The 21900-nt window shown below is 38.9% G+C and overlaps 1 protein-coding gene across 1 annotated transcript in view; it reads right to left on the reverse strand.

Annotated features, from left to right (window-relative positions):
* The window catches only part of LOC124595618, a 60917-nt gene that overhangs the window by 3451 nt on the left and 35566 nt on the right, over positions 1–21900 (reverse strand). Inside the window, exons 4-12 of the mRNA XM_047134438.1 lie at positions 21160–21546; positions 16513–17034; positions 15299–15709; positions 10655–13075; positions 6003–6965; positions 4054–4263; positions 3511–3633; positions 2875–3041; positions 381–595 (exon numbers count right to left, since the gene is read on the reverse strand). Coding sequence (XP_046990394.1) covers positions 381–595; positions 2875–3041; positions 3511–3633; positions 4054–4263; positions 6003–6965; positions 10655–13075; positions 15299–15709; positions 16513–17034; positions 21160–21546 — 5419 coding nt within the window. The remainder of the gene's footprint in view (positions 1–380; positions 596–2874; positions 3042–3510; positions 3634–4053; positions 4264–6002; positions 6966–10654; positions 13076–15298; positions 15710–16512; positions 17035–21159; positions 21547–21900) is intronic.

Consider the following 21900-nt stretch of genomic DNA (forward strand, 5'->3'; position numbering starts at 1 on the left):
ACTAAAAGAGGAGAAATTACAGAGTCCTCAAGAATTCCAAACTATTTTCCAGTTTTGTCCTGGATCAAAAAATTCCCGTATTTTTCCCAGATTCCCAGTTGTCTTTGGGGTGCATACACCCTGAATATAAAAATTTGAGAACAGAAGAGGCACTGACCAACAGACAGGCAAATACAAAAGATAAATAGCTAACTGAGCTTTTGGACAAAGTAACAGATCATGTAGCTAACAGACACTGATCACCTTATCTATACTCTACGTCAATATGCTGCTCAACACCTTTTCTCTTGTGTGAGTAATAATTCATCCCCACACAGACATTTAAAACATAAAAAAGGGAGGGGGGCATATAAGTACTTCAAGATGACACTTGTACTAACCAGTACATTGGGCAGCTCCTAGAAAGTTCCATGTTGGTGCAGATATTCCTTGAACATCAGCAAGATATTCAGAAAGTAATCGTTTGCAGAGGTCATCGGTAGTTAGCCGTAAAGGAGTCAACCCTTTATACGTTGCCAAAAGAGGATCAGCTCCATATGACAACAACAGCCGAACAACTTCAACATGGCCATTTTCTGCAGCTTCATGAAGTGGTCTGGAACAGAGAGTTTTATACATATTTTGCAAGCATAAGACTAATTTTATAGATTGCTGAGAGAGAGAGACATCTCTTACAAGAGAAATATTGTAACAAACCATTTTTCCCCTTGAAGTAAATAAGCTAATTTTTAAAATATTTCAAGGCAAAAAGCTACGAAACTTCTTGAGAGATAGGAAAAGTGCAAAGTTCACCGCAAAAGACTAATTCAAGACAATATTTACAATATGTTCATATTCTGTTCAGACAATAATGTCAGCAGAACAATTATTAACAACAGTAATGATACGAAAGTAACAATCAATCAATGTGTTGGAAGTTCAGTATTCGGGATAGTAGTTACATACAATAACAACTAACAGGTCATACAATTTCATACAAATATATTTTATTGTCCTACAAGATAGAAAGCATGTTGTCACAAATATCGATCACAGTGAACTAACTGCAGGTCCTGAGAGCTTAGTTGAGCTACCTCAGGGCAGTGATATTTTTCGAGGCAACTCCACAGAGTTACAGCCCCACAAACGCAATCAATACCTTACATCTTACACTACTACTTGTGTTCCCTCCTTGAATGCAGATACATGTTAAAGTATTTGACCATTGTACCACAAGAAACATTGCAAAAACTGATTGTCATTCTTCCCACTCACTTCATCAGTAACATATAAATACAGGATTAATACTAACAAAATCAGCTTTTCCTGTTAAATCTATCAACTCTTGCAGTTTTATTTCAAATTCATTAAAAGTAACACTCTTTTTTGTATAATCTACAACACACAGGCATTATGTTTAATACGAGTTGCTTCTAATAACGAACACAAATCTGAATGATAATATAATTAAGTATGGACCTGAGAAATTAGCATTAGCAATAAATACAAATTTAGGTGTGAATTCTGCTTCAAAATGTGAAAACACGAAATTACCCAATAAATTCTATTTCATAGAAAACTATACCCAGATGAATTATTTTAATATAGTTTGAAACAGCTTTACTTTCTGCATATGAAATTCAATAAAGTAACCAATTTTCAGTTATTGGTATTGCACAACTTCTGGTGAAGCCCAACTGGAAAGAGATTGTGGATTAGAAAGTAAGACACACACACGTCTGCATGATAACAAGATTTATCAGTGAGCTTCTATGTTATGCTCTGGGGTCACATCAACTGTGGGCGACTGAATGATTGCTATAAGATATACACTGCTTATGGCAGTGTGGGGCTTAGCATTTCACAATGAGAAATATGTAAGTATGGCTGCTAGCAAAAGTTAGTATTATCGAGACATTTTACGTGTGAGTTTTAGATGAATGAGGCTTGACTTTTAGCTGCATAAGATACTGGTAGCATTTACAATGCAGGCAATCTCATCAAGTAATTGCACAGTATCCTTTACCAAATGCTTTGAGCACATTGCTTTGATTTGAGCTGTGCACTGTTTTCTTTCCTTATTTTGAAATGAATAAAGAAATTAATCATAGTTCATCACGGAATTCGAGTGCGGCTATCACATTAGCAGAAGGTATGAGTGATCCCTATGGCTAGTGACAGTTCTGATTTTGCAGAGAAACATAATGCAGATGTAAGGTGGCTACCCTACAAGAGGGAGGCAGGGCTTGTTCCCCTGCTTCATACCTCAAATCTTGGGTGGTTTAAGTTACCACTTGTTTAAGCCTGCAACTAATTGTCACATTATGGTGTCGAAACTACAGAAACTGGAAAAACAAATCAGTAGGGATTTCGACCATACTGAGAGCCTGAAAGTGCAAATAGAGTAGGTTTAGGCTCTTCATCTACCCAGTCAGTTCTATCTGTAACACGGTCAAGATTGGGTCACCATGGCTGTGAATGCCCACAAGACAGGGCTCTGCAATATGTTAACAAGCGCCTCTATACTACAGATTCACAATCTGTATTCTGCAGATTTTGTAATTTTCGAACTGAGTGGGAGGAAAAAAGATAATATAGTCAAATGCTTCAAATCAAAGAATGAGGTGAGAAAAAGCTGTTACTTCTCAACTTAAACAATCATTTGTTGAAAGCTTAAATAAACCCACAAGAAGGAAACAAGCAAAGACCATTTCAGAAGAAAATTGTAAAGTTTTTCTATAGAAAAATTATTTTATCTGCACTTCATCCTCTTCCCCCACATTATCTTATAACTTACAAGAAACACATTGATGCTAATTTTTCACCAAAACGAAAGTGAGACACTTCATAAGTTTTGGAAGGCAGACAGATAGAATTTCATGTTAATAAACATACCTGTAGCCCCCCCATGCACTGGCACTAACATCTGCACCATACATAAGCAACAGCCGTGCAATGTCCAAATGACCTCTTTGACAGGCTTCATGAAGAGGTGTGTAGCGAGCATTGTCTTCAGGAGATGGAGAATTATCAGATTTCTCCAAACAAAACGCTACTATATCCTGCACAAAATGAAATACACATTATAAGTAAAGCGAAATAGATAACAAGCAGAATAAATATGTAGATGATGACAAAATCTAAAACTGACAATAACATAATTAACACTGGGTTGAAGCACACCTGGTTATTACTGTCTGCACAGTCATATACAGATGACAGTGCAAGTCAAAAAAGCAGTAGCCTACACCTTTAAAACAGGGAACTGATGTGTCCACTCCTTTGGAACAGTGAATGCCATTTGTCTTTGTGCTTGTATTCTGTTATTTAAGTTCACGTGATATTGCACAGTTGAAAAGTTAATTAAAGAGAGCTGGTTCCTGAGAAATCTGTGTACAAGCACTAAATTTCCAGTTACTTGCCTGGCAGGCAACTTCAGTCAGTCTAAAGTCCATCTTTAAGTAAAACTTTTGGATTTCATGCACATTTAAAATTGTTTCCTCAGTATATTAATATTAAATGTGAATTTACCGTGTAGCCCAACTTGGAAGCTCGATGCAGCACTGTCTCTCCCAAACCTTTGTTAATTACCCAGCTTTTTATCTCATTCATTATATCCTGGACAGACTGCCAGCTTGGCCGTGGAATAGGGCCCTGAAAAGATACATTTTTTGTTATTAATGATACAATATGATGGAAGTTTTTAAAATATGAAACCACTTGAAAACTCTATATAGAGCTGCTGAAAATACGGGAAGAGGGCTGCTCATGAGTCATATGAAGGTGCTATCCGGAGTTACCAAGCTTACTACCTACACTGTTTCTTTCCCCATGCATTTCTTTCCCCTTGCTATTTTAATGGGTCTGAAATTTCATAGTCCAAAAAGAATGAAACATTCTGACTCAAACAGAAAAAAAACTGGTTAAAATATTGTCCTTTACCACAGTTTATGCGAACCACAGAAAAAGGCTATCAATTTTTGATCAGGATTATATCAAATACATTTATTTTAATTGCAAGCTTAAACATGTAAATACAATTGGATATTACATGAATGCGATAGTGTTATCTACCTTTTTCCTGTCCTTTGGAGCTTCTGCCTCAGTATTTTCCCTCTTCTGAATTTTCTTCTTCTTCCGAATATAATCAAACCCAGAACGGAATTTCCTGCGTACAGTTCTAATTTTTGGCCGCTTCTGTGAGCCTGAGGTACTTGCTGTTTCATCAGCTGCGTCTTTGTCTTGTTCGTCATGCTCACTACTAGCACTTGCTGTCTGTGAAACCTATATGAAACATGAATTTATAAATATGGTAACATAGGATGATCTTAATTATCTGAATGTGTCTTATTTTATATACATGTATCCAGAGCCACTTTACTTTCATGCTAGAACTTATTTTCTGCAACTATTTGTCATACATTAATCATGACAACAGAACTTATAGGCATACCACGTAAAACACTTTCTTACATATAATATTCATAATGCCATACCAGTTATGACTGGTTAAAATGCAGTACTTATGCTCAATGCCCATGTTTCATGTTCCATTTCACTAAAGTTAATGTTACATGCAACTGCTGACTTTGTTACCTTCCATACACATACCATCAATTGTTTATGTGAACACTACAGACTCTGTACTTGTATTGTGGAACACAATGAAAACATATACAATAATCTACACCTACATCCATTACCCTGCAAATCACTGTGAGATGCACAGCAGAAGGTACTTCTCTTTGTAGCACACTTTGCAGTCCACAATCCATTTATGTATGGAGTATGGGAAGAATGACTGCTTAAATATCGTTATTCTGTTTGCTGCAGTTAGTCTAATCTTGCCTTTAGGGTCCCTAGGAGAGCAATATTCAGGGGATTGCAGTATATTCCTAGATTCCCCACTTAATACTGATCTTGAAACTCTGTAAGTAGGCTTTCATGGTATAACTGGAACTTATCTTCAAGCATCTGCAATGTCAGGTTTTTCATTATTTCCATGATGCTCTCCATTAAGTCAAACAACCAATGACCATTTGAGCTTCTCTTCCCTGTGTGCAATCAGTTTCCCCTGTTAGTCCCATCTGATACCAACAATATTCTAGGATGCATCACACGAATGTTTTGTACAACCACATCCTTTGTGGAATGACTGCATTTCCCCTGTATTCTACCAACAATTAAAAATCTGACACCTGCTTTGGTCACAACTGAGCTTTTGTGATAATTCCATTTCATGATCACACAAACTGTTACACTCATGTATTTCTAAGAGTTGACTGATTCCAACTGTAATTCACTGACATTCTGGATAAAGGATATCACATTTCTGTATTTTGTGCTGTGCCCAATTTTACATTTCAAAACATTTAAAGCAAGTTGCAGTCTTTGTTGGGCTACATCTAGGACTCAATGCAGCAACTTGTTGGTGTATGCATCAATATTAATGGAAGGCATTTTCAACATTTTATGTAAGAGAGAGTTTCTTGTAGTACATATGTTCCTGTGTTTTTCCAAGATTAAAGCAATATGAAGATTTGCAGAAAATGGCTTCTCACATGCTAACAAAGTGTTCGCAGACCCATTCTCTACACAACATAATTATTTTTTAAAGATGAGAAATGTGTCATGAAAGTTGGCCATAATTTTTAATTTTTCCTTCTGACCAGGTTAATAAGAACAGTCTCTAACAAATGTGAAACTTTCACTGCTGGGGAAATTTTGCTATCATTCCATTCAAAGAAGAAAATTGTTTTTTCCATCGTAGGAATAGGTACTTGTCTCACACAGATATGAGAAAATTATACAATGCAACAGACGTAAGTACTTCAATGATACAATATTCACAACCACCCAACGATTAGTATGTGCTGCCGTTAAGGAAGAACAATTTAATAAAAATTTGCACCAATAAGTCATGACTTACAAACTAACATTATATTTATCTGAAATACAAAGTCTCATTATTTCAGGAAACATTACTGAAGGAACACACGAAAAAACACAGGTGATAAAAATACCTTGTTGGCAGCCAGTACACGCAGTAAGTCATGATTGCGCACACGGCCCTGGACAAGACGGCGCTTCGAGTTGAGTACAGCCTTATTACTTCGGATGAGTGCAGCACTCCGTTCATGGTTGTGCCCAGCACCAGGGACTGGAGGCGCAGAAGCAGGTCGTTGCTCGTCCACACCGAACACTTCCCGGATGACAGCACGTCGACGCATCACACGTGATTCGGTGCGAGTACGTGATTTGAACACTAGTGTGGCATATCGGTCACCCAAAATACCACCATTTTGGCGGAATGCCTGATGGAAGTCTGTAGGTGCTGCTTTGGGCAGCACACAGTTGGCAAGGGTTTCTTCACTGCTCTTTATTTCTTGTTTGCCTCCTGTACAACCTTTCTTGAGCTTTTTGCTAAACTTGGACACTGTAGATGCAGACGTAGTGGAAGGTAATGGCGATGAAGAACACGAAAGGTCCTTTTCCCGAATTAGAACAACAGTTGGCGAAGGTAGTAGCTCCGGGCCACTGCTGGCAGGGCGTGGTATGAGGCGGGGACCAACTTTCTGTGCTGCGCCCCTCTTTCTTGTCTTTCTCTGTAGCTTGTAACGGTCTGCCAAAACATCAGCGATAGAGCTTCCAGAACCAGTAGCTCTTGATGAAGATGGTGGTGTTGGTGTAACTGCTGAAGACACATCTGCTGATTCAGTGCATGCACTATTGTTTGCACTCGCATTAACTGGTGAGGATTTTGTCGACACAGCACTGGAAGGGAGGGGATTCCAACTGGAGCGTGAGTCTAAGTCTGAACAACTGTCTGCAGTGTAAGGGGACATTGCACGTTGCTTGTCAAGGTCAGGCAATGAGGCTGAACGTGGTGGCCGTGGGATATTGATCAGTGATGGCGGCATTCTCAGGGACTGCTTAAATCTGTACACCTCTTCTTCCCAACCAGGTCGAAACTCACTGCCTGTCGCCTGCAACATCATCAAAACATACGCAGCAAATTAATCAAATGTAAAGACAATTAGAACAGCTTACAACAAAATCAGAAACATCACACTGCAAAATGGCTCTCCCCTAATGACCTAAACATCAACGAGATATTAAAATAAAATCTTTCCATTTTTTCCAGAAACAATATTTTTAATACTGGTCATCAGAGTATTCAGATACAGAAACTGCTGCATCCCACTTACCATGCCTTAGGTTGAAACAATTGAGGCCTGTAAGCTATTGTCAACAAGATCCAACTTCCAATATTATGTTCTCAATTTTCTGTGATACAGAGAAGGCATCAGTGACACATATTTTACTTATTTTTCTAATGGTATTTCCTAATAGTCCAACAGTATGTAAATTACTTAAATTACTTTGCTGTCTGCTAAAATGAATCAACAACATTCAGTTTTAACATGAATCAGTCTTCTAGTCTCTCCTGTTGGGAAAGTTGTTCATGCTAAACTTTTTCATTATATTTAAGCACTCAAAGCAGTCAAAAAAGTTCATTATCACTAATCAGCATAATATCATCATTTAGACAGTTTTTAAATATTGTTCATGCAACAAAATGGTGAAATCAGAATTATATGACATTTCTAAAGTCAAACTGCTTATTGATTATAAAGACTGGTGTATCATATATTTTACATCTTCCAAAGGTAAATGGCAACACTTACAGAAAAAAAATGTGTGTAGGCTAATGAAACAAGTATTTAAGGGGAGTCACAACAGAATTTTTTTTTCACATATTCAGATTTTTATCTCATCATAAAATTTGCAATTTTCTTTATAAACTTACATGGGACGCATTTTATTTTATTTTTTTAAATATAATCTACATCGGTTGAAAATGTTAAAATTTTTATGTGCATTACTTCAAGATCTAATAAAATCAGTAATTTTTTATATAGAAGGCTGTGGATTGCTGAGTTATAAAGGTTAAATTTTGTTTTTGTATTGATAGCACTGTCAAAAACAGTATTGTATCGTTTCATAATATAAAAATGCGTTGTATGTCGAAGTGCAAATGTTTTTCCGAGGAAAAGTGACGAATAGATTGGTAAATCTCTCAAAAAGTAAAGTACGACTCCAAAATGAAGTGTTTTTAAGAAACATGGGTTTCATGGTAAAAGATTTTCGAATGAAGGGCAACATTGTGTTCAACATGTGGCTTGTGAAGTTACAGACAATGAAATACAGGCAAACTCATCAGTATCAAGAGAAACACACATTAGTGCTTCGAAGATTAAAATAAAACATTGTGATACACAGTTTTCTCAAAATGAAAGTGATGTAAATGGTAGGTTAGGTTATATTCTGACAGATTTACACATCCTAACAAGGATGTTAGGTGAATGTGTGTGTCGTAAAATATGTGGAGGGCCAGTTAGTTTACATGAAGACAGTGAAGTATCAAATGGATTAGCCAGGAAACTTAATCATTAATTGTGCCAGTTGTAAATACACTCATTCAATTAGGAATTCTGATAAGTGTAAAGATAATTATTTTGTAGTAAATGTTAGGTGGTTTTATGGATTGAGAGCTATTGGCAAAGGACACACTGCAGCAGAAACAATGTGTGCTGTAATGAATATGCCACGCACACCTTGTAAAATTGACAGGTATGCTAGATTTATTGGAACTGCTGTGGAATCTGTTGCATATGAGTCAATAAAGGGTGCTGCAAACGAAGCTGTTGAAATAAATGATGATATGACTGACAAGCCAGTAGCTTTTGATGGCACTTCGCAGAAGCACAGCTACTGTTCTAAGGATTCTGTTGCTACAATGACCACTGTGGGTACCATACATTGTTATAAGTGTAAATCAGGGAATGAAGAAGGAAACACCTATGACAGAAATTATGAAGGAACAAGTGGTGGTAAGGAGGCCTCTGCAGCTATTGAAATATTTAGTTGATCTGTGAACGAAAGGGGAGTGTGTTACGCTAAGTTCTTAGGTGATAGAGAATCAAAAACATGTAGCACTGTAGTAGCCGTTCAGCCTTATGGTGAGAAGATTATCGCAAAACTGGAATGCGTTGGTCATGTCACGAAGAGGGTGGGCACCAGCTTGAGGAAGTTGAAAAAAAGAGACAAGAAACTTTCTGATGGTAAAACCATAAGTGGCAGGCTGACAAACAAAATGACTGATGAACTACAGCAGTATTATTGGGTGGCCATTAGAAATAATACTGAGGATTTATTGAAAATGAAGCAGGCAGTATGGGCTATCTTCTTCCACAGACTGTCAACTGATGAAAAACCAGTACACCACCTTTGTCCTCCTGGACCTGATTGATGGTACAATAACTGCAATGCCCACTACTCAAAACAGTTCATAGTCATAAACAGTCCACCCAGCAGCAGTCACGGATATCATAAAACCTATTTACAGAGACCTGGCAAATCCTGAATTACTAGAGAAGTGCCTGCACGGTCAGACTCAAAATCCCAATGAGTCTTTCAATAATCTTACATGAACTCACTTACCAAAAAAATGTTTTTTGTTGGAATGAAGACACTAAAGTGGGGGTCAGTGATGCTGTTATTACTTTTAATGATGACAACATTGGTAGGGTGAAAGCGCTACAGCATATGGGAATTAATCCTGGCTCAAACTGCATCAGCGAACTTGAAAAGATGGACAAGGTTCGCATTGATAAAGCAGGGTATGCAGCACAGTGGGCCACTAAGGAGTCCAGAAAGAAGGAAATAAGAAAAAAGAACCCGAGACAGAAGCCAATAGGCAGTTTGTCAGTCTTTTGAAACTTTAGAAGCCGTTCCTGAAAATTTACCTTTTCTGTTGCATTTTCCCCTAAATCTCAGAAACCACTTTGAGTAGCATATTCAAATCTTGAGGGAATAATAACATACATATCCTGAGTCTACTGAACTAAAAGAAGAACATAATATTATGTATAATTAAAATTATTTAGGATAACATGCAAAAAAAGTAAACAAAACTTTAACCAAGTAATTAAAAAATTGTATTTCCAAAAGCAGGGGCTGCAATTATTGTAGTTCAGTAGACTCAGAACATACAGTTTAATGTCCTGTAAAAGTTTCATGTCAATGGCTACAGTGGTTCCTGAAATACAGGGAAGCTAAGTCCCTAAATTTAACATTGTCGGGATAGGGCGTTCCAACTAACGAAACTTACTAATTTTTGGAAACAAAGCAATTATCTTTCTCTTCAAAGAAAAAATAAAATAAAGAACCTAAAGATATGTTTAAATGCTATTATTTGGTCAATAAGAAGGACTAAAAGAAATACTTGCAATTGTGAATTACACGAGGACACTCGCACGCATGCACGCACGCACACACACACACACACACAAACACACACACACACACACACACACACAGAGAGAGAGAGAGAGAGAGAGAGAGAGAGAGAGAGAGAGAGAGAGAGAGAGAGAGTGTGAGTCTGATACATCGCATTACAAAATGAAACTCTGTTGGAGATTCACTTTTTGTATTATTGTTCCTGAATTAATTTGTTAAATATAATATTACTTTGCCATAGAAATAAGACTATTCAACGTACCAAGTATAGGGTTCATCTATCAAGTACAGGAATCATCCATCATATCTACTCAATCAAATATGTGTATGTGTGAAAAATGTGTAATAAGAGAACTGAGATGAATTTACTTACTGATTTCTGCCGCTGTCGTTTCTGAGCACCTCGCAGGCCTTTCCTCCTCCTCTTGCGTTTCTTTTGTCTCTTCTGGTGCTGCTGAGGTGCTGGAGCAACAGGAGGATCTTTGGATCGCAGGCGTGTCCTAGGCGGCTCGCTGGCTGTCTCATCCTCTGAGCCACTGCTACTGCTGTGGCTAATGCTACCTCCTACACTGGTGGCAGCCTCACTCGCAACAGAGGCATCGCGCTGACCACCAAGCCCCAGGCGGGCTTTCATCTCAGCCAGACTGATCTCGTCCTCACCATCCTTCTCGTCAATAGCTCCAGCACTTCGGGGTCGTTGGTGGAATCTCAACAAATCCTTCTGCTGCTGTAGTTGCCTTTTCCGTGGTCGACCTCGCTGCCGTGCAACTAATGGTGCATCTTCGTCAGAATCACATTCTTCATGTTCAGACACTGTACTTTTTTCCACCTTTATCATTGTTAAATCCTTTTCAAGTTTCACTACTAAAGTACCACGATTATTCAAACCAGTCAGTGAGCTTTCTTTCTCATTTATTAGTTTCCTCACCTTCTCCTCCTTAACATCAGATTTTTCTGTCTTCTCACTTGCCGATTTAGAATCCTTCTCTGCTGTCACCGTCTTAAGTTCTACCATGTCAGTCTCTCCTGTGTCTGGTCTTATATCCTTATCTTTCAATGGCTTGACATCATCATCTTCCTTCAGTGCACATGTTTCGCTTCTACTTTTCCTTCTATTGAGTGCTTCTAAACTCTTTTTAACATCTTTACTCTGATCTCTTTCAACATCTACCTCATCATCACCTTCCTTTGACTTCCTTTTTGGCACCTTTGAAATCTTCAAAATGTCTGATTTCGTTCTCTTCTTTGTTGCTTCTTTTCCTGAAATTTTATTGTCGCCTTCCTGCCACTTTTTCACAGATGTAGTTTCCTCATTTCCTACTTGTGCACACTGCTCTTCTACTACCTCTACCTTTGTTTCGTTTGTGTCATTCCTGAGCTCTTCCTGTTGCTGGTCTTCTGGCTGTTGCAAAGTCTGTTTCATTACAGCTTTCCAGTGCTGTTTCACCTTCCTTGGTTCCTTCATTTTCTTCATTTCATCCTTTCTCCTAGTACCATCTCTCATCGATTTTCTGTCCTTCCCACTTTTCCTAAACCCATCTCTACCCGACTTCCCACTCGATTCCTTATCACTGGGAATGTTTATACCTTCCTCACGTAGTACTTTCCTCTCTACCAGTTTGACTAACCTTATCACACCATCATTGACAATCCTATATTCACTTCTGATGGGATCTTCCACAGGAGTTGGTCTTTCTGGGGGCAGTGACGGTGGTGGAGCGACAGAGTCGTCTTCACCTTCGACATCTACAGTTATACCCTCTTCATCATTATCGGGCCTGTCGTCGGCATCTTCAGACTGCTCAACCCTTTCAAGCTCCTCGGGCGGTATCTGCAGAATATTCTCAACCTGCAACACACGCTCAACGCACCCCTCAGCCTCTGCTGCTTCAGCAGCAGTAACAGCAGCTGTTGCAGGTTCCACGGTATATGCCTGAAGTGGTTGCTGGGTGTCAATCTGGAAGTATGGTGCTTCATTCTTCCCACCACGTATAATATTGCCCAGGCCAGCCAGTGGACCAATAGCATACCTTCTGCGAGATTTGGAAGGACCCTTCCGTTTCACACGGTCTGACCCAGATCCTGAACGCAGTTGTTCGAGGAACTGCTCACAGGTGTTAGACCACTCTGGATCAGCAGATTCAGCTGCTGTGTTATCAGCACTAACCTTATCAGTATTTTCATCTGTTGTCTGCTCTTGCTGCTGCAGCAACTGCTGTTGTTGTTGCTGCTGTTGCTGTTGTTGTTGCAGTACTTGTAATTGTTGTTGTTGTTGATGATGATGATGTTGTTGCTGCTGCTGCTGCTGTTGCTGCTGCTGCTGTTGGCTATAATGTTGGTGATGATATGGATGGTGCCCTGCTGCTTTTGCACTATTGGCCATCGATTTACGGTCTCGGCGCAGTTCGTCCAGAGTCTGCCTCTCAAGCACGGGCATCTCACTATCACTGTCGCTGTCACGGAAATCAAACACAGAAGTCTCCGAGGAGGAACGTAAGCCTGATGGATCATTACGGGCACTCGCAAGAGAAGTGCCATGATTGTCTTCTCCCATATGTCCACCTGATGAGGAAGATGAATCATGAGGACTGAACAGCCGTCGACGTGGTGGACCCGAAGTGGGTGTGGTAGCTGGCGGCACACGCTCACGTGTTAACTTCGGTGGGCTGCCCTGCTGTGGGGGTGGAGGTGAAAACAGCTGTGGAGTGCCACGAGGAGAAGGGCCTGCTGAGCTGGTCGCACTGCCTGGTGTTGGTGAACGGAACTGTAGTTGCTGCTCCAAGTTTTGACCCACCTAGAACCAAAGAACTTATATCAATATATAACAGCAAAGCACATTGTTACAAGAGAATTGGAATCTGGCACACTTATTGCAGAAGTTCCAAGCTGCCTCAAAGAGTGTAAAACCTGACTACTCATTGGTATTCACACTCACACAAAAGCCACCATACCAGCCACAACTAGCCACCCAATAAAGATAGACAATTATAATTCACTGTAACTCCTCAATCACTTACCTGTTATTTTAGGATGATGTAATGACTTTCTGAATATTCAGATGACTGTTCCTTACGTAAAAATACAACAGAATTCCAGTCACCATCAAACGTTATTTCCAAACTATTTTCAATATTATTGATAACTGTTTGTCAATAAGATGCCTTTTACTTTCAAAGGAGCACATAAATGTAAAGTCTGGTGAAAACTGTGGAAGTAATCGATCTTTTATTACTCTACCATAAAGCATTCCAAGCTAGATTATGAACTGACGTGACTATTTTACACGAGAAAGGAAAGAGGTTTTATTTAATTAACAAGTAATTTCTTTCATGTCTCATTCCCTTAAACCAATGAAAGACTGCAGACAGATGAGATTTCCTAAATGACAAATTCAGTAATATCAAGCCACCAGACTGAAATTCAAGCACACTAAAAAATCGCTATAGCCACCATATTCGTTGCAAGAGAACAGCAGCTGAACTGATACTCAAATCAATTCTAATGTAGGCCTTTCATTTATTTTTCAGTCCCAGTTGTACATTTTTAACAGCAAGTATGGAAAGTCTACCCATTCCCACAGACCAAATATTCCCCACAACTGAAAAAAACTTTCTCTCAACTGGAGCAGATGTCCCAAGCAAAGAACTTACTAACTTAACCATTTTAGAAATATTACAACATGAAATATCTATCTTTTGAAACACCTTAAAAATTTCTTTGAACATCTCTTCAATAATATCTAGTACTTTCTCAGAATTTGACCACAACCTACACTGTGTTTTTGAATTATCCACAACTAGTGCATTCTCTTTTAAATCACATTAGGCAATTTCAGTTCATTAATTTATTCGCTGCAACATACTAACTTTATCAGAACAAGTCCTCTACAATTCTTAAACGCCAGTAGGTTAACATCGCTGAACGGTGAACGGTGAGACAAAAAAGGAATAGAGATAAAATGATCAAAAACCTGTACACGAGTTCCTTTTCACACACACACAAAAACAACATAAACACATTGCCCCTGTTGCATTGGCAAATGTGAGAAGTTGGTGGTGGAACCACCCTGCCTCACCACTGATATCAGTGGAGAGGCACCACCATAACAAAATATCTAAAATGAGATGTCGAACAAATAGGTCTAAAAAGAAATTATCCTCACCAGTCATAAAATTCTCAATCCCTGATATTTTTGCAGTCCTGGACAGTGTTAAAAAACTAGAACTGCCCAAGCTAATCCCAAACATACTGCAAGCCTAAATATAGAACCTTCCGTAGTTTTTAACAACTACAATTTGACAAAACCCACAACAACTCATTTTAGGTAGGATGCTGAGATTGCCTGCCCTTTTCACAGTGCAGCGATAGAACAAAATTTAGTCACTTCTAAACCTTTTTGGGTGGCAATCAATCATGAACATCAGCTGACAAATTAGTGTACCAAAAGTAATGAGAGCCTTGTCAGAAATCTTATTAGCCATTGCTTTCTGTATATCAGAAACATTTCTCCTCTTTTTATGAGCAGTAATATAGCATGTGTGCTGGTAGTCCGCTACATTGAGCAAAGTAATAATGATGCTCAAATGTACAAACACTGAAATTGTGCCACAGTTTTTGGAAATAAAGCAGAACTACGTAGCTCAAAAAGCTGTAGTACAGATTACAAAATATTGCATTAAATTTGCAATGGTAGAAGTTAGTCCCAGAATGTCAATCTGAGTCATTTATTTATTGCAATAAAAACTTTACCAGTAATGTTAGGATTAAGGGTCTGAATGAACAGACAAGGCAGAGCAGTGATAGCATCTTTCTAATACTTCTTACATACAGAAATGACTCAATGAAGAAATCAGAGAGAGACTTAATCGATTAAGTGAAATCCATCAAAACTGAAAAAAACTTACTCAAATGGCATGAAATTACTTCTCAGCCCATTAATGTACTCCCCATTTTGCTCAGATGTATTAAGGACACACCTAGTTGAAATTCCAGATGCACTAATCCTATCACTCCATACCTGCTTCAGTTCAGCCTTTGTGCGTATCCTTGCGAGGTTTGCAGCCGTGTGGTCAACCTCTGTTGCAGTGTGATCAAGACAGACCGAATCGACTGCCTTAGGGAGGTGCAGTTTGTAGGTACCCGGAGGTTCTTGCATCTGTGCAGATGGCTGAGTCTGCTGTTGCCGGAGCTGCTGCTGCTGCTGTTGTTGTTGTTGTTGTTGTTGCTGTTGCTGCTGTTGTTGTTGCTGCTGCTGCTGCTGCTGTGATGGTGGTGGTGGCAGCTGTTGTGCCTGGCGACTATTCTGCTGTAGTTGATTCTGCAGCTGACTGATACGAGCTTCCTTCACTTCCAGGCTGGTGCGCAATATGCTTATCACGTGCTTGTCAACTATGCCCTGGGCAGTTGTCATAGGAGCCGAAGCTCTCACCTGTTCATCAAAATATTTTTAAGTGAAATGAATTAAATACCAGTTAACACTGCTACAGTATGTTTAGTTTTACGCAATCCACTCAGTATTGCATCTCACATTTTCAGAAGTACTCAAGTAATCTATCAATGATTAGAGAAAGCTGCAAAATCTTTGGATCACCAAGAATTAAAACTACCACATACTTCTTGTTTCTGTGGGTACGTCAGGACTTACAGTCTCTGAATTCAACATTTCAGCAACACCTCAAAGAGAAAAACAAGTATGGAGAGGTACAAATAAAGGAATTTCTTTGGAAGTACAACAAAACAGTAAAACATATTTAAGACAAACTTGAATCACAGTGTTGTGATTGGTTTAGGTAAGCTGGTGTACTGTTTCTAGGTTTTTGATAAGGTGGTCATTAAAACCATTGCATAAAATATTGAGACAAAATATTTAAAATATGGTAAAACAAAATGTCCACCTACACTAATTCAAACAACAAAATACTCTCTCTCTCTTCATATACATAGAACATTTTGCAATGTGTGTGTCCCACTGAACTATAAAATAGAGGGCAGCCCTGTAATAATGTGCTACAGAAACAGACATTTTAATTAACTTTTCCCTTTCATTTAAAAGTTGATGATAATTATGAGGTGGACACCCAAAGAAGTTTTTGTGGAGAGCAGTATGATCCAAGTTTCTCATGTTAATATATACATATCTGCATAACACAAACACAGTCAAGGGCATACATACCACCAAAGGCTACCAGTTTGGGCATTATTAAACTGTCTCAATTACAAGAGTCAACAAACCTGCTGCTGTTGCTGTTGCTGCTGCTGCTGCTGCTGCTGCTGATGGTGATGCAATGATTGCTGGTGCTGTGCCTGTGGCAGTGATCCAGCCAAAAGCTTCTGCAGTGAGTGGCCTGTCTGGTACTGGTAGTTAGGTCCAATACCGCCATATGGCATGACAGGTTGCTGGTGCACATTCTGTTGATGGTGTTGATGCTGCACCTGCTGTTGCTGCACTTGCTGCTGCTGTTGTGCCTGCTGATGCTGCTGTTGAGATTGGACAACATGGTTGTGGTGAGGATAGTTGTGCCTGCCATTCATCTGCACCTGGTGTTGCAGACTGATCTCTGACTGAGATTGCTGCTGTTGTTGCTGCTGCTGTCGTGGGCCATTGTAGGAATGGATACGCTGCTCTATCTGCTGCTCGATGGCAGTCCTCCAAGAGTCCAGGCGAGGAACTTTAGCTACCGTATGCTGCCGCGTGTCTGACACGGATGAACATGAGGAACGTTTTTGGCCTGTAGTTGCAGAGTGATCTCTGGCCTGAAAAGAAAGAACATTTACAAGTGTTGTTCCCACCACTTGAAACACATCTCTTGAGAACACTGATGACAAAAAGTGGAACTAACAAACTTTAGTGCTGTATTTGCCAATAAATAATTTTGGTCATCACATTAATGCGATCTAGCATCATTTCTCATCTTACTCAATTCTCAAACATGCAGGAAAGGATGAAACAATGAATTTCTGGACATGCATCTATCAAAATATTTCCTCACTTCTGATACCAAAAGCAAAACTTAAACAATAAAAATACTGTAATCCAGCACACTCAGGAAGTTAGGAATCACACTGACATTTGCCAGGAATATACCATGATACATTTAGCTGTGCCAAAATCTACTCAATCTCTATCAAGCACAGGTACAGTGAAATTCAAAACGGATATAACGATTACAAACAACTACAGGTATTTAATTTGTAGTCATACATCAATAACACGTACAGATAATGTAAACAAAAGTTTGGAATTTCAATTGTTGGTGAAGCGCATTGAATCAGAAGTCACGCACTAGTGGTGATATGTATGTGAATAGTTCCATATCATACATGAAAAAGGCAGATTCCGTACAGATGGACTTGGTTGAACAATGGCTGATGCCACAGTTTGATATGGTTTTCATGGGGTACATCTTTCCACAAGATAGAGCACCACCACATAAGAGTATGAAGGTTCACACTTTTAAATTAATGTCTTCCAAACTGTTACACTGGTTGCACTGAAAATGATGACACTGTTCTCTTGGCCACCCAGATCCATGGACCTGATACTCATGAACGGCAACCTGAAATTGTAGCACCTATTTTTGGTGAAGAAGAAGAAGAAGAAGAAGAAAAAGCAGTGATCACCAAGCTTTTCGACTGGAATGTTTAGTTTTGCAAAAACTTCAACAGCTTTTTTTCCAAAATGGTTATTGCCTGTTTTCTTCTTTTGGCTCTATTTAAGCTTTCAACAAATGTTTGATTCCACTGAGAAACTGCAGTATTGTCCCATTTGTGAACTCTCAGTCATTCTCGGACTTTAGAAGCTTTTTGGACATATTTCTTTTGCCACACAATTTAATAATTACAAAATCTGCAGAATAATGATTTTGACCCTGTGTGGGCATATGATCCATATATGACAATGTTACAGATAGAACCAACAAAGTAAGTAACATAGAAGTACAATCAAAAATAAACTCTGTTCGTACATTAGGGAAAAGTTTCAGTGTAGTCAACATATGCCAACAGGTTTTGTTTTGCAATCACTATACTGCAAAGTGCAAATAAACAGCCTACACACATGTTCAGTGTTTCTGCGAATGCAGAACTGACACACAGTCATAGGGATCACAAATTCCTTCTGGTGTGATGAGGGTCGTAATCAAACTCCGTGATGAAACAGGATTAGTCTCTTGATTCATTTCAAAATAAGAGAAGAAAACAATGGGCACCACACAACACACAGCATTTGGTTACAGCTACCACGCAACTGCTTGCTGAGGTTGGCAGTATCATAGAAGAGGTAATTCAGGTTCGCCTCTCCCAATGATTGATGCAATCACAATTCGCAATACATGCCACCAACAGCTTCACGTTAAAAGTGTCCACATTATATTAAGTTATAAATTTAGCTAGCAGGCAAACTTATGAATTTCTTTGTTCTGAGAGCCAGATCCCACAGTTGAGTCCTATGTTGCCTTAGGTGGCATGTATCTTACACACCATTCAACTGCCCACGATCAGCAAGGCAGCAGGGCATTGAGAACATTGGTACACCTTCGCATTTGCACACTTCTTATTCTGCAAACACTTTCTTATACACATTAACATTCCAAATTAGGCTTTTCCAGATGACGTGCAATACCACTAAACAAAAATTGGTTTCATTTTCGATATTTATACACAGAAAATAAAGCTATTTTAAATTACTCTGTTAAAATAGTTTATCTAGATACAGTTCACTATTTTATTAAGTAATTTAGCAATTTTGCATTTTCAGGCCAAGTTCACACATATATTCGCTCAAATGCATATTTTTCAGGCGTCTACTCATTAGTCTTTGTATGGGGTATGAGACAGATATTGATACAACCTTCGGCAGAAACAATTATAAACTCAAAACTTTTATTTCTAACGTGCTTGAGTCGGCTACTCCACTTCTGCTTCAGACTGTATGGTATGAAATGCATAGTCAATTAAATGTTGTCAGTGTGATCAAAGGGAATGAACACCTGTAACGTATGCAAAAAATACTGTATTCTCTGTCATTCTCATCAGTGTACCGCTACACTTTAAACAGTTATAGCCATTTATAATTGCTATATTCGTTTTGAACTGTCCTGTATTTCTCAGTTCTACAGCCAGTGCCAACTGCACAACAGAGGAAAAAATGAAGCAACTAATGAACGAAGTACATTAAAAAATCAATAAAAATAATTTACAAATGTCCTATAAACGAACACGAACTCAGTTCTGAAATGGAGTTTGTTGTAGAAAGAAAACGAAACTATACAACAACAAAGAACATTTGGGATAGAATGTGTAACACTGGTGATTGGGGAAATCAAGTCATGGACTGAGGTTAGTGCAAGAGCAAACTAAAAATAATTTTTTGAGAACATTTCTTGTCACAAACAACACCAGTCTGGCCAAAATGGATTAAAAATAAATTTGGTTGCAATAAAATATTCATACACAATGATTATCGGTGTCAGTCAAAATGCAACATCTTCAAACTGTTTATTACATGATGGTAGGTGGCGGTGGAGAACAGAGCAGGTGTTGCGACTCCACAAATGTCAACTGCAGCTGATGTTCATGGAGTCACAAGACCTGCTCTGTTCTCTGCTACCACCTACCATCATGGTATAACTGGGCTGAAGATGGTCACATTCTGATCAAGACCAGTAACCTTTGCAAATAAATACTATATTGCAGTCAAGACTGTTTTTAATCCATTTTTAAAGCAAAATAGAAGTTTTACCACTATACTGAACAACATATTCGCTCAGAAGAGGAGAGAAAAGTTAGCAATTGGGGTGCTGTCTGTATGGAAAAATTCTTCAGCAATGTCAAAATAATATTAAGAGAAATGGATTTAAACTTATCAAGGTATAAAAAAATTATATTCTGATAATGCGGGATTTTATTAATTACTGACTGATTGTGAATGCATGTTGACAGAGGTAAATTTCACATCAGAAAGTACTGCAATGAAAGGAATAGGAATGAAGACTTTTAAAGCAGAGTAAAAAATGACAATGAAGACAGTGTAACCATTGAACAGTTCAGCATCTGATGGGAAGCCAAAAAGACGTGAATACAAGTCATAAGGAAGTTGGAGGTTTTATTCAAATGAAGAGAGTCTAGTAATTTATAAGAGACAGTCAATTGAAAAGGAGATAAAATTAAGTATGTTTATTATTACAAAGTAATCACTATAACTGTTAATACATTTACCCCACCGTGAGACACATCTGTCAATGCATTCATGGAAAAATGTTAGCTGTTACCTATGGAACAATGATTGTACACAGGCACTCACCTCTTCATCCGAAACGAAGTGTTGGCCACAAATGTCTTTCTTTGGGCTCCAAAAATATGAAAATTAGATGGGGAGATATCAGTATTGTACAGAGGATGTGTACAGGCTTCCCAGCGAAACTTCTGCAGCATACTCTAAACAACTCTCACACACATCATGGTTGTTTTGAATATGGTGCAAAGTTTTGCTGGGAAGCCCTCTAAAGCATCCTCCATACAGTCCTGATCTCTTCCCATCCAATTTCAATATTTTTTTGCCTTGAAGAAAGGCATTCATGGCCGTTGATTTGCTTCAGATGAAGAGATGCGCATCTGAGGACAACCGGGGTCCGTAGGCAAACACAAAAATTTTTCCATGAAGGCACTGACCATCCTGTCTCACCGAGGGCAATGCAATTTCTTTTGAAATAACAAACAGTTAACTAACTTTTTTCCATCTGTCTCATTTTCATTTGACTGCCCCTTACAGGAATAATTACATGAATGCAATCTACTATGCAACTGTAAAATGAAGTAGCCTATGCCTGTGGTCTCCATACAAAGTACAAACCTCAACAGATATAATAAACTTCACATTACCTGTGCATAGGATGCCACACCCGTTGCCTGAGTCCCATACTCAGTGCGATTGTAGGATTCAACAGAAGTAGCTGCCCTCTTAGAGGAATCATAGCCAGGATAAACAGGTGTAGAATATGGCACTGCCCTTTGCTGTGGGACCTGCACCCCATAGTAGTGAGACTGTTTGTTCAAGTCATAAGCTGAGGACGGAGCAGCAGAAGTGGCTTGTTGGAGAACAGAAGCAGCAGCGGCCTTCTTGAAGCTTCCCATGTGAGGAAGGGTTCCACTACCCTGCTGCTGCTGCTGCTGCTGCTGTTGCTGCTGCTGAAGTTGTTGTTGCTGCTGCTGCTGCTGTTGTTGTTGATGCTGTGCACTGTACAGTTGATGCTGGGAACTGTTACGGCTCTAAAAGAACACCAAGCACACAAGGTAAGAACACCCACTAGAATAAATAACATAATTATGGAGGAGAAATAATACACCAATTTCCTGATGGAAACCACATGCTGCATCCATCAACAATGAAACACAATTGCATACCATTCAAATACTCTTAGAAGACTCTAAGTATGGTGGCTGACCAGTGTAGATGAGTCAACAGAAATCACATAACAGCGAACAGTTACGCTTTATGGCCACTGCCAGTGTTGGTTTGCAGACAATACTGTATTTAGGAAGTCTATGTCTACCAAACCAAACGTGGCATGTGAAACTAACAATCATTGAAATATATCTTCATTCTGACTGGGTCCATATCTA

Source organism: Schistocerca americana, chromosome 2 (genome assembly GCF_021461395.2).
Source record: "Schistocerca americana isolate TAMUIC-IGC-003095 chromosome 2, iqSchAmer2.1, whole genome shotgun sequence".
NCBI lineage: Eukaryota > Metazoa > Arthropoda > Insecta > Orthoptera > Acrididae > Schistocerca > Schistocerca americana.